At 53.3% G+C, this 12,523-nt stretch overlaps 1 protein-coding gene across 3 annotated transcripts; it reads right to left on the minus strand.

Moving 5' to 3' along the window:
• Window positions 1-1,548: 1,548 nt before the first annotated feature.
• Window positions 1,549-6,769, minus strand: Cd19 (CD19 molecule). 3 transcript variants are annotated; one of them, XM_023717500.1, is made up of 14 exons: window positions 6,671-6,769; window positions 6,082-6,354; window positions 5,606-5,818; window positions 5,199-5,477; window positions 4,415-4,522; window positions 4,115-4,163; window positions 3,601-3,689; window positions 3,161-3,274; window positions 2,961-3,038; window positions 2,810-2,878; window positions 2,646-2,702; window positions 2,506-2,562; window positions 1,746-1,832; window positions 1,549-1,640 (listed from the first exon to the last, which is right to left on the minus strand). In XM_023717500.1, exons 1-14 carry the CDS (start codon window positions 6,756-6,758, stop codon window positions 1,549-1,551), a joined length of 1,653 nt encoding a protein of 550 aa, XP_023573268.1. In that variant the 5' UTR covers window positions 6,759-6,769. The 3 variants fall into 3 exon arrangements, with proteins under 3 accessions (XP_023573268.1, XP_004622967.1, XP_004622966.1); XM_004622910.2 differs by having other exon boundaries at window positions 4,415-4,525; XM_004622909.2 differs by having other exon boundaries at window positions 1,746-1,835; window positions 4,415-4,525.
• Window positions 6,770-12,523: the final 5,754 nt, after the last annotated feature.

A 12,523-nucleotide genomic window follows, 5' to 3' on the forward strand; every position in this document is an offset into this window, starting at 1 on the left:
AAAAATAAAATGGAGATGGGAGCCAGGCATTATGGTTTATTAATGTAATCTGAGCACTAGGGGAGGCTGCGGCAGGAGGACTGCAAGTTCAATCCCAGTCTAGGCGATATGCGGAGACCCTATCTCAAAATAAAATATCCAAAGGGCTGGGAGAGTATGTAGCAAAGACTGCGATCAACCTGATCAACCTGCAGTACAAATAAATAGATGAATGGAATTGCAAACCTCAGCTCTTGACGTATCATCGCAGAAAAGCACTGCTGAACATCGCTGAGAGGCTAGGCTGATTTATTAGGCAGGGTTAGAAAGTATCAGAAAACGGAGAAAGAGCTTCCACTGGAGGAGCTGGATGAAGGAGGTACATCTGTGACCGACTGGCCCACCGACTGGGAACAGGGCCTGCTTCCACGGAGGAGCGGATGCTGCCGGGGCTGGGGGCTCAGCACGATCTCAGTTCCGGTTTTGCAACACGGCCGCGGGAGGGAGAAGTCCTCACCGCGTGAAGGGGCCGTGTGGCCTCAAGCGGGGACTGGTTCTGCCCAGGTCAGCTTCAGTTTTGCAGCGGCTCTGCTGGGACTCCGAACAGGAGACTGGAGACTTCTGGGCACCCATCGGTCGCTGCACATCCCGGCACAACTCTTATCTTGGCGTCCTCCGTCTCCAAAGGGAATGAGACTGGTTCAATACATTTAGGGCTCGTCAATCTTGTGTCACCAGCCGTGAGACCAACACGCCCTCAATGATGAACATGTCTACCTGCAGAGCTGACCTGTGACCTCTCACAGAACGTCAAGGTAACAAAGGGGACAGGTGCAAAATGTAGGTCAAGCTTTGCTCGGATTTTAGCTATCCATTAAGCATCTGTAGTGTCTGTCTGTCTCTATTTCTGTCTGTCTCTCTCTGTCTCTGTCTCTGTCTCTCTCTCTCTCCCTTCTCTAACAAAAACAGCTTCCCAGACCCTCCCAGCCTCTAGAGCAAACACAAGCCATGATTTTTTTTCAAGCCATGATTTTAACGTGCACCAGGCTAGAGGCCAAGGACTTAGTCTGTCCTTCGTCTCTGAGGGGAATCGGGTGAGCTATAGTAATGAGGCAAGTGGCTGAACCGACCACAGGAGGGACAAAGCAGCACCGTGCGTGCAGTGCTGCCCTTCTTTCCTGGGGAGACGTGAGAGGGGGCAGGAGAAGACCCAGCCTTGCCTTCCTTCCCTCCCATGCAATGGTGCTACACAATGGATGGGAAGCGGTCATTTAGTCTATCTGGGAAAAGCAAAAGGGGGCATGCACACACACGCGCGCGCGCGCGCACACACACACACACACACACACACACACACACATCCTAAGCAAAGTCCCTCCAGAGGCCTAAGGAAGCCCAAGCTACATAGAAGGGACGTGGGTGAGGAGGGCTCTGGGGCCCTCCCCTGCCCGCCAGGCCCTGACACCCTCCCACCTCCCTCCCCGATCCCAGCATCCCTCCCATCCCTCCTTAGCACTCTCTTCTTAGTGCAAGTTCCCCACTCCCAGGGGCAGCATCCAGCTCACCCTGTCACCTGGTGCTCCAGGCCCCCATGTGGCCCCCTCCTCCCCACGCTGGCTCTGGCTCATCAGGATTATCCATGTTCTCGTAAGAGTCTGCATCTAGATAGGAAGGACCAGGAAAGAGTGGGGGGGGGCAGGGCGGAAGTAGGCTGGGAGGGGAGGCAGACCCAGCAGACAGCCAGCGACAGTGGCAGAAGCACCCACCTTCTTCATGATGGGGACCAGGCTGAAGGGAGCGGAGCTGGGGGGCTGCATACAAGATCCCTCGCATATCCTCGTAGGACTGGGACCCTGCTTGGGCAGGGGATGGAGAGTTGGAAGGCCAGGGGCCACACTGAGGGCCTGGGACAGAAGGTGCCACCCACCCCAGGGGAAGGTGGGGGCTCCCCCTTCTTGTACCAGGAGTGATTATGACAGCCTGGGGTTGGGTCCTGATTGGCTGTATGGTCAGCGTTTGGTATGGGACAGACATGGGTATGGTTGGAGAATGCTCAAGTACAAAACCAGGAGGAGTCAGGTGGGTGCGAGGCAGTTGTAGCTGTGGTCAATTTGAAGGTTGCCTTGGGGCCAGGGTGAGGTCAGAACTTTATTTTTTCTATCTTTTTGAGACAGGGTCTTGCTACATGGCCCAGGCTGGTCTCGAACTCACAGCAACCCTCCTGCCTCAGCTTCTCCCGGGTGCTGAGACTGTAACATGTGTCATCACACCCAGCCAAAACTTTAGGTTGCAACAGACTGGGTTCAATGCTGATACTCAAGTTTAGTGGCCATAAACTCCAAGGGTCAGGCTTGGGATTGGAATCAGGGTTGAGATTAGAGTCAGGCATAAAATCTGTCATTGGGTCGAGCTTGGGTTCCAGTCAGGGTCAGGCCAAGGCTGCTCATAGCGTCAAAGCAGCAAAGCGGCAGGTGACTTGTTTCTGGCTGGGCACACGGGCTAGCCCTAGTCCCAGGCATCTCTCACCAAGGGAGGCTGCCTCCCGGCTGGGGTCCCAGGCAGATCCATGGGGGCTTAGGAAGTCTAGAAAAGACAAGGGGGAGTCACGACGTGTCCAGGCTTCCAGGTCTCCCCCAGCCCCGGAGCTGCCTGTCCCTCCCACTCGCCTGTGGTTCTGGCTACTGGCTGGGCCAGCTCTTCATCCGCGTTCTCATAAGACTCAGCTGCAGCAGAAGAAAGAGAGCTCCAGGGAACCCTACTTTCCGCTAGGGGTTCTGCAGTGAAGTGGGACCGCCCGCGTCTCTAAGGCCCCACAAAGACCCCAAATTACAGTTGGAGAAGGAGTCCTCATCAGCAGAAGCCACGGGCCGGTCTTCCGGGTCCTCATAGCCGCTGCCATCTGTGAGAAGGAGGGGTGTCCAGCGAGGGTCCGCTACCCGCCCCTAGGGAGCCAGGGGAAGTGCGGAAGCTGGCGGCCTTACCCTGGGAGAGCTGGTCATTCTCATAGCCCTCCTCGCTGTCCGGCTCCTCATAAGCCTCCCCTTCGTCTTCTTCCAGGCCTGGGGGTTTGGAGAGGAGGGGGGAAACTGAGTCACAGTCCTCCTCCCCTCACTCCAGCCCACCCTTCCTGTCACAAACCCTTAAAACACCCTCCAAGCGAGGAATGAACCCTTTCATTCACCCGCTGTCGAGGGGCTCCGAGACCCCACGGCTCCAGCCTCCTGGATGTCGTTGCGCGGATTTCTGTATGACTGGACGGTGCCCCCCAGAGCCGCCACCCAGCGCTGAGTGCGCCCTGGCAAGAGTGGTGTTGCAAGGAGTCAGTGGAGGGGGATGTTTAGGCTTTGGCAGGGACTCTGGGTGCCTGGCCTTGAACCATGGGGCTAGATCTATATCTGGGGGTGCAGCTTCGAGTTCTAGGGTACTGGTCTGCCCTGGCATTGAGGGGTGGAGTCCTGGGGGCGGAGCCACCTGTGGGTAGCACCCCCTGCACCCTGTGGGAGGGGCTCCGAGCTCTAGAAAGCTTGGGCTCAGGGGATTGGAGGAATCCAGACAGTGGGTGGAGCTCTGTGGCTGGGTGGGGCTTTATGCTGGGGGCGGGGCCAGCCAGGAGCTCCTTACCTGTGCCAGAGGTGGACATGGGAAGGGACAGCATGTTTCCGTACTGGTTCTGGGTCCCGTTTCCTGGGGGAGGAGTCACTTTGAAGAATCTGTCCGGAGAAGGGTAGGTGCCCTGTGAGGCTAAATCTAGAGGGGAATTGGGCACCCACTCAAGATTCAGTCACTTGTGATTAGCTCCTCTGTGCTGGGACAGCCACCACCGGAGTCTGGAATCGTTCCAAGGTGTTTTGTTTTGTTCTGTTTTTGAGACAGAGTCTTACTATGTAGCCCAAGCTGGCCTCGAACTTGCAGTGATCCTCCTGCCTCCCTGGTGCTGAGATTCCACACGTGTGCCACTACACCCTGCATCCCACCCAGGCCTTGATCCTGGGCAATGTTTCAGCTAGTAGAGATGGAGCAAAGAACAGAGAGAGAGAGATTGAGGGAGAGAGAGAGAGAGAGAGAGAGAGAGAGAGAGAGAGAGAGCAGTAAGTGAAGATGGTAGAGAGGAAAGGAGGGGCTGGACTTGCTTTACCTCCTGGCGGGGTCAGTCATTCGTTTCCTTTTCCTCCTCAGGACCAGGGCTGGTGGGAGTTAAGGGGGATGATTAGAGGAGGGGCTGCTTGACAGGGTGCTGGGGAAGTCATAGAGGAGACAAGTGGTTCAAATTCCAGGGGACTTGGGAAATTTGAGGGGTGGTAGAAGAGTAGGGGGACAGGGTTGAGGGATGGAGAGGGGAGGGATGGGAAGAGAGGGAGATGACTGCCAGGCTGGCCAGGGTGGGCACAGCCTGATGGAGTGAGGCCTGGGCAAACTGGTTGGAGACATGACTTACCTCTTCGGATATGAAGGTAGGCCACCAGAGAGCCCAGGCAGAAGACCAGATAAACCAAAGACACAACTGGGACCTTCCAGCCACCGCTTTCCTTCAGCCAGTGCCATACTGCTAAGGAAGAGGTGTTATGAGCAAGGACCCCAGACTGGCACCCTACTTACCAGCCTCAAGAATACAAAGGACCATGGGTCTGGGGACAGGAGCAAGACACAGACTTGGAGTCCCAAGGTATGAGATTGGTTGGGAAAGACACCGTGTTTTATTTTGTCTGTGCTGAGCCTGAGGTTTTCTTGAGGCATCCAATGGCAATTCAGAGATGGCCTGGAGTAGAGTCACCCACACATGGTGACCCAAGGAGCCAAGAGAATAAAGGGAATTGGATGAGAGGAGTCCATAGACCAGGATGAGAAGGACCAGGGTTTTCTTTCTTTCTTTTTTTTTTTTTTTTTTTTAGCAGAACCTGGGATTGAACTCAGGCCCTTGTGCTTGCCAGGCAAGTGCTTATTCTACTGAGCCATCTCCCTGGCCCCTGGCCCAGGGTTTCGACATTGAGGGACAGGGGAAAAAGCCTCCATCAAAGCTCCTGGGAAGGAGGAGCCAGTGGCAGAGATCCAGGAAGTCAGGTCTTAGAAGACCCAAAGAGGAAAGAGCTGGAGTCATTGTTCATCATAGAAGTTGGGTGTGGAGGGGACGCTAGTCTTAGCCCTCAGGTTTGGGTTCAATATTGGCTCCGTATTCTCCCAGTAGCCCCACACAGATGCCGCACCCCGAAGACAAACTGTACCTGACCAGGCAGTGACCTTCACGTGTATCTCTGTGCTCAGGTTGCCACGGAAACAGTAATAGGTACCGGCAGCTTGCACAGTGACCTGGGAAAGCGACAGAGCAGACCCTAGGACCCACATCTCTTGGGCTGGGGGGTTCTCCCTCAAGTAGAGCCTGAGCAGTGGGCTGCGATGCTTCTTAGGGTGCACTTGGGTCCAGGAGACGGGGCCTCTGGTCACGTGAGCAGGGGGCACCCCACAGGGCAGCCAGAGTGTGGAGCCAGGAGCCACAGTGAGGTCTGGAGAGAGCAGAGATAAAATGAAGGAAGCCTAACCCTTGGGGAGGGGGCTCATCTCCCTGAATTTCCAGTCACCATCCCCCACCCTGGGACCCCACTTCTGGCATCTTCCAGCACTGCCCCCTTACCTTGAGTGAGACTCTGGTTCAGACTGCCCCTAGGCGGGGCACAAACTGACTTTCCCTTCCTGCTCTTGGAGCGGTCTTTGTCCCACACATACAGCTGGGAGCTGTTGGGGTGGTGGGGAGAGAGCCTGGGGCTGGTGGGTGAGGACCTGTTCCCCGGGGCTGGACCACAGCTGAGGTCCCCTAAGTCTGAAGCATTCCACCGGAACAGCTCCCCTGGGAAGAGACCCAGGACCAAACAGAGAGACATTAGGAGCAGGGAGAGAGACAGAGCCCAGGAAAGCACAGACAGAGAGGGGCAGGGGGAGGAGGACAGACCTGGGGTGGCCCAGCATTAAGTCACAAAGTTGCAGCTCCTTTCTTGTCCCTTGGCCCTCTGGCCCCTCTCTGGCTGCCGGACACCCCCACCCTGTCCATGGCAGGCCTTCTTCTTCTCATCCAGCCCAACCAGACCATGCCCCGCTGGGTCCAGCCCTCACCACTGCCCTCCACGCTCACAGTCCAGCTGGGCTGTGAGGCATTCTTGGAGGGGGGTCCTGACTGGCAAATGTAGAAGCCCCCCATCTGGTCAGAGACATTGAAGATAAACAGCAGGATGCCTAGAGGTCCCATGTGGATGCCCAGGCCAGGGACCTCCACGCTCAGCTCTAGGAAGGGTGCCGACTGGTTGCCCTGGAACCAGACCATCTTCTCAGGTGGGTGGGGGGCACTGGACAGATTCCGCAGGCACGGCAGCACTACATTGCCGCCCTCTGTGAGGGGTCGGGGGGGGGGGTGTCCGGGGGGGGGGGGGAGAGAGAGAGAGAGAGAGAGAGAGAGAGAGAGAGAGAGAGAGAGAGAGAGAGAGAGAGAACACGCTTAGCCTCCTATGGAAACGGACCAACCCACAGGAAGCAGGCAGGACCCAGCAGCTGGGGGTAATGGGCCCGCACAGTCCTCTCAGGCCCTCCCAGAATTTCACAGATAAAATGGAGGCTCAGAGAGGGAGAGTTACTCAGCTGAGGTCACCCAGTGGAACCCACGAGCCCTCTGGGCCAGATTCCTTCCCGCCCTGCCCTTCGGACATACCTTCCACCTCCACCAGCACTGGTTTCTGGGGCCTGACTCCCTTGGGAAAAAGGAAGAGGAGGACGGAGAGGAGGAGAGGAGGTGGCATGGCAGCCAGGATCCCCGGGCCACCCAGCTTTGCCGCGCAGGGGATGCCGGGGCAGCTGGGGCCCGGTGGGCAATGAACCATGGGTGAGTGCAAAGGCAGCAGGCAGTCCCCCCAGAGAGGAAGGAGGTGGTCACGCCTTAGGCTGTGTCTCCAGGCACTTCTGCGGACCACACAAGTCCCCTCTCCCCAGCCTAGTCATTTTGTTCTTCTTCTTCTTCTTCTTCTTCTTTTTTTTTTTTTGTGGTACCGCAAATTGAACTCAGGACCATGGGCTTGCCAGGCAGGCGCTTACTCTACAGAGCTATCTCTCCAGCCCTTTGTTGTTTGTTTGTTTGTTGAGAGGGTGTTTCACTATGTAGCCCAGGCTATCCTTGAACTCTCAGCGATCCTCCTGCCTCAGCCTCCCAGGTGCTGGGATGAGGGGTGTGCACCAGCACCTGTTGTGTTTTCATCTTAGCAGCTATGACCTCGGGGCTTGATCTGATTTGCCTATCAGCTTGTTTCCCCCACTAGTTTCCCTCACTAGTATCTGAGCCCACTGCATCCGTGATAGGCCTGTCTGCCACTGTCACAGTGCCCTCGAGCAGTCACCTATGTACCTGACAGATCCATGTTGCACAAGTTGATTCAGTTTTAGGGGCGCCCTCCTTTTTTTCCCATGTGTGCGCGTGTGTGCATGTGTGTGTGTGTGTGTGTGTGTGTGTGTGTGCGCGTGTGTGAGAAGGGGCTCCCTCCTTCCTGCTACTCTTCCTAAGCCTCTGAATCCATTAGCACACATGTGCATGCACACACACACACACACGCAAACACCTGTTGTTCTACAAACTTTTTTTTTTTTTTTGAGACAGGCTTTAGCCATGGAGTTGAGGCTGGGCTTGAACTCACGATGTCACCATGCAGCCCGGCTACACCACAAACCTCTCTTATATTTCCTGTCTTCTATCTCCATACCATGCGCAGTAGCGCATCTTCCAACTCTGGCATACCAGAGTTTGAATTTTCTGGGCCATTCCTTAGCTAACTCCTGTATTAGCATCAGTTTCTTTCTCTGTCAACCAAAGATATATATATATATATATATATATATATATATATATATGAATTTAGGACAGGGTGTACAGAGTGTACAGGGTCTCACTATGTAGATCGGACTCATAGTGATCCTCCTGTTTTCAGCCTCCCAAGCGCTGGGATCTCAAGCGATGCCACCACACCCAGTCTCAGTTGCATCTCAGTGCACCCCGGGGCCAGCACAGCATGCCAGGGGTCAAACCCCAGCCCCTGCGCTCTGCCGAAGCAGGCGCTTTAGTCTGCTGAGCTATGTGGCCGGCCCTCAAGGATAATATTAATACGATAGAAATATTGTGAGCTGGGGGTTAGTAGACGTTTAGTTAATAACTGACAGCATCGATTAAGAGTTCAGAACCCAAGCCAGGTGCCGTGGCTCACCCCACAGACAAGTTTTCTCTCCTGTAAAGCAGGACACAAGAGCGGCTCACCCCATGGGTTATTATGGGGCTAAATCAGCCAATGTAAATCATAATGGGAAGGGGCTGGACAACTGTGTGTGGGACAAGAGGCCCCATAGCTTCTCTGTAACAGTCCTTGGCCATGAATGCCTGATGGGCCAGGCATGCTGAGGTAGGAGGGTCACAAGTTTGAGACTAGTGGGGACTACAGAGATCCTGAGATATATATATATATATATATATATATATCAGGATAATGTCCTTTTCTTGCCCAAGAAGTCCTGCTTTCATTATGGAAGTGACCCGCCTAAGGTCACACATCCAGCTGGTGTTCGTGAGCAGGACAACCCAGGAGTCAGCAGGACAAACCCGGGAGTCCTGACATCTAAATCCCTCCCTCCCTCCCTCTCTCTACAGGGGTGGGGGTAGGGCATATGATGCCACGCTGCACCTCTGCCCTATGGGGTGTGTGTGTGTGTGTGATTGAAGGCAAGCAAAGGGTCCAGGACCCAAGTGACCACATTCTCAGTTGTCGATTCCCAGGCCTGTCTCGCTGGGCTGTGGCTTCCTGTTTGCCCTGGCGAACCCCAGGGGACCCTTACAGGTGGCTGGGCCCCCTACTTCCCTTTAACTGGGTTGAGAGCCCTGGGAGGCGGAAGAGCTGGCGCGGGGAACAGAGACAGTGAGCAGCCGATCCCCACTGGCCTTTCACTCAGCAAAATCTCTCGAATCCCCGCATTAGCTTCCCAGCTGCCGGGCTTAGCTCTTGCCAGAGTATGGCAGTCCCTGTCCTAAAACACTGCAGGGGCTTTTCATCCGCCCAAAATAAAACTCCAAACCTTGGCCCCCGGAGGCTGGATGATGCTACATTTTCCACCGGCTTCTCCACCCCTCTCCTCCCGCTCACCATGTGGAACGCATCCCATCCCCAGGGCCTGTGCCCCTGCTGTTTCACTGCTTGACTGGCTCTTGTCAGCAAGGCAAATGTCACTTCCTCAGAGACACCCTCTCTGGGTCCCCAGGTACTTTTCTGACCTGAAGTCCCTATTTAATTTCCTTTCCAGCACTTGCCCCAGTCTCAAATAGTCATCTCATCAACCTTGGGCACCAGACTATTCAGTCTTTAACAGTAGGCATCTTCTCTGTTCCTAGATGTACCTGGCACCTAGTAGGTGCTCAATAAGTGCTTGTTGAGTAAAGGAAGGAAGAAATTAGGAAGCATAAAAGGAAAGTTTATTTATTTCATTAATTAATTAATTTAGTGCAGGGTCTATGGGGTCTCACTACTAGATCGGACTCGTAATGATTCTCCTGTTTGCAGCCTCCCAAGGTCTGGGATTCCAGGCGTGTGCCATCACGTGCAGTCTCAATCACTGTCTTAGCATGCCCCATGGGCAGGGTGGCACAGCAGGCAGGGGACTGAATCCTGCCGCTGCACTCTGCCTAAGCAGGCGCTTTAGTCTGCTGAGCTTTCTGACCAGTCCTATAAAAGTAAACTTTTTAGCACATACTCTAAATTACCAACGCTAGTCCATTTTACATCCAAAGTTTTTCTAGAATTCATTGCCTCCTCTCATTTCACAATCAGAATTAGTTCACTGAACTGTGTGTGGTGGCACAAGCCTGTAATTCCAGAACTCAGGAGGCTGAGGCAAGAGGAGATAGCTGTGAGTTTGAGAGCAACACGGGCTACAAAGTGAGCTCAAGGCCAGCCTGAACTGCATAGCGTGACGCTGTCTTTTAAAAAAATAAATGCTGAGGCTGTAGCTCAGTACGAAGGCTCAGGGTTCAATCCCGGTAGCAGAGAGAGAAAGGAAAAGAGAAAGAAGCAGAAGGAAGGCTTCTAGGTACACATACACACACGCACGCACGCACGCACGCACACACGCACACACGGCTGAGCGGGGTGCAGGGGCTGTGCCTCACAGGAGACCCCTGTAATCCCAGCACTTTGAAAGGGTGCAGCAAGAGGCTCACAAGTTCCAGTCGTGCCTGAGCAACTGATGAAAACCCTGTGTCTCAGATGAATAACTACATGATAATGGCTGAGGATGTTAGTCAGAGTGAAGGTTCCTAGGTACGAGCTCCAGGAACAGAAAGTAAGTAAATACATAAACAAGCAAACATATTTTTAAAACCCAGGGCTCCTACTCCATGTCCTGTTTTATCTTTTTAATTTTTCCTGTTTTGCAGCAGAATGACCAACTTGGATCATAACTGCTAATATTTCATTGAACAAGAGGAGCTAGTTGGTAAGGACACATGGGACACAAGTTTTCAATAACTGGGGCTGGGGAGATGGCTCAGTAGAATAAGTGCTTCCCTGGCAAGTACAAAGGCCTGAGTTCAATCTCCGGCTCCACAAAAAAAAAAAAAAGTTTTCAATAACTATATAAGTGCAGACTGGTCCTTCAAGCGTGTGGACTGCATAGGGGACCTAGACCTATGTCACGATTCTCTCCTAGTAATAGTTCACGTGGAATTTGTGTGTCAATGGTCAAAGCTAATCAAAATGTCACTATTTTGAGGCTCTCCTCAATCTTCTAAAGATGGGACTTGGTCAGGTCAAAGACAATTGGAATCTCTTTTCTTTCTTTCTTTCTTTTTCTTTTTTTTAAAGACAGGGTCTTATTCTGCAGTTCAGGCTGGCCTTGTGCTCACTTTTGTAGCCCCCAGGCTGGTCTCGAACTTGCAGAGATCCTCCTGGCTCAGCCTCCCGAGTGCTGGCATTACCAACGTGGGCCACCACGCCGGGTTGTGGGCACCTGCATCTGGAGCCAAGACCACACGGCATGTGGGGCTGGGTATCAAACTCAGGTCCTCATGCTTGCCAGGTAGGTGCTTATGCCTCTGAGCTATCTCTCCAGCTGCTGGAATTTCTTTAAGGTCAGTGCTCTTTAACAACTGAGAATCCCACAGGATTCTCCTGGCTTCCTGAGAAATCTCTTATTAGCCACGTGCTTCCCTGGCTCACCAATCTCCAGTGACTCTCAGGGCCTCCTGAAGGGTATGTCAGAACAGCTTGTGGGCTGCCTGCAGCCCTGGGCAACTAGGAATTAGGCCCTCCAGGATTGTAAAGTGTTAACATAATTAATAATTTCTTGACTGTGTAGGCAGCAACAGGATGGTGTGGAGGGGAAGGTTGGGGTGTGGAGCTAACTCTGCCCTCTGCGTCTGTCCCACTCAGCATAATGGAAGCCCCCTCCTCGCGTGAGTCAGGTGTGATATGTGCTTGTGCAACTTGGGGAGTAAAAATGAGTAAGAGGATGGGGTGTGGTGACACACACCTGTAATCCCAGCACTTGGGAGGCTGAGGCACGAGGATGGTTTCGAGTCTGAGACCAGCCTGGGCTTCAAAGTGAGTTCAAGGCCAGCCTGAACTGCATGGCAAGGCCCTGTCTCAAAAAGACAAAAAAGAGGGGCTGGTGAAATGGCTCAGTGGTCTAGAGCACCTACTTAGAACAAGCTTAGCAAAGCACAGGGACTGCGGTTCAATCCCCCAGCACCACATGCCAGCCAGCTCGGCCCCCTGGTGGGCTGAGCTGGCCACACACACACATAAATAAATAAATAAATAAATAATAAAAAAAGAAAGTAGCAGGACCATTTCAACATGCCAGTGCGTGTGCCTGTGAACACAGGTATTTGCCTTATCTTATTTTCTTTATTTATTGCAGTACTGGGGATTGAGCTTGGGACCTTGCGCTTGCCAGGCAGGCACTTACACCACTGAGCTAACCCTCTGGCAGTATTTGTCTTTATTAGGAAGACATGTAAGTTACCTTATTATTAAACTTGGGCTTGTGTTATTTCATAGACTAACTTAATAAATTATTATAAAAGAGGAAGTTTTGCTGTTTTCCATGTGGTCCAAGATAAATCCTCATCACTTAATGAGGCCCAGGTCACCCTAAAGACTGGATATCCAGGGCCTACAAGACAACAGCCAAGAGTGACAAGTGCCAGACAGGCTTTCACCAAATTTGCCGGAGGCTTGTATCTTACTACGACATTTTCTCCTCCAGGCCCCATCACATACACTGGAAACAGAGACTTAGTACTGAGAGCAAGAAGCTACTGGGGAAATAATTTATTTTGTATTATTATTACCATTTGTAGTGCCAGGATGGAACCCAAGGCTTTATCCTAAGCTATATTTATCCCCAGGCTTTATTTATCTATTTATTTTGGGGGACTGGCTCGGCCCCCCCACAGGGTAGGCCTGGCGCAGCATGTGGTGCCGGGAATCAAACCGCGGCCCCTGTGCTTGCCTAAGCTCGCCAAGGCAGGCACTTT

Source organism: Octodon degus, unplaced genomic scaffold, assembly GCF_000260255.1.
Source record: "Octodon degus isolate 3935 unplaced genomic scaffold, OctDeg1.0 scaffold00001, whole genome shotgun sequence".
Lineage (NCBI taxonomy): Eukaryota > Metazoa > Chordata > Mammalia > Rodentia > Octodontidae > Octodon > Octodon degus.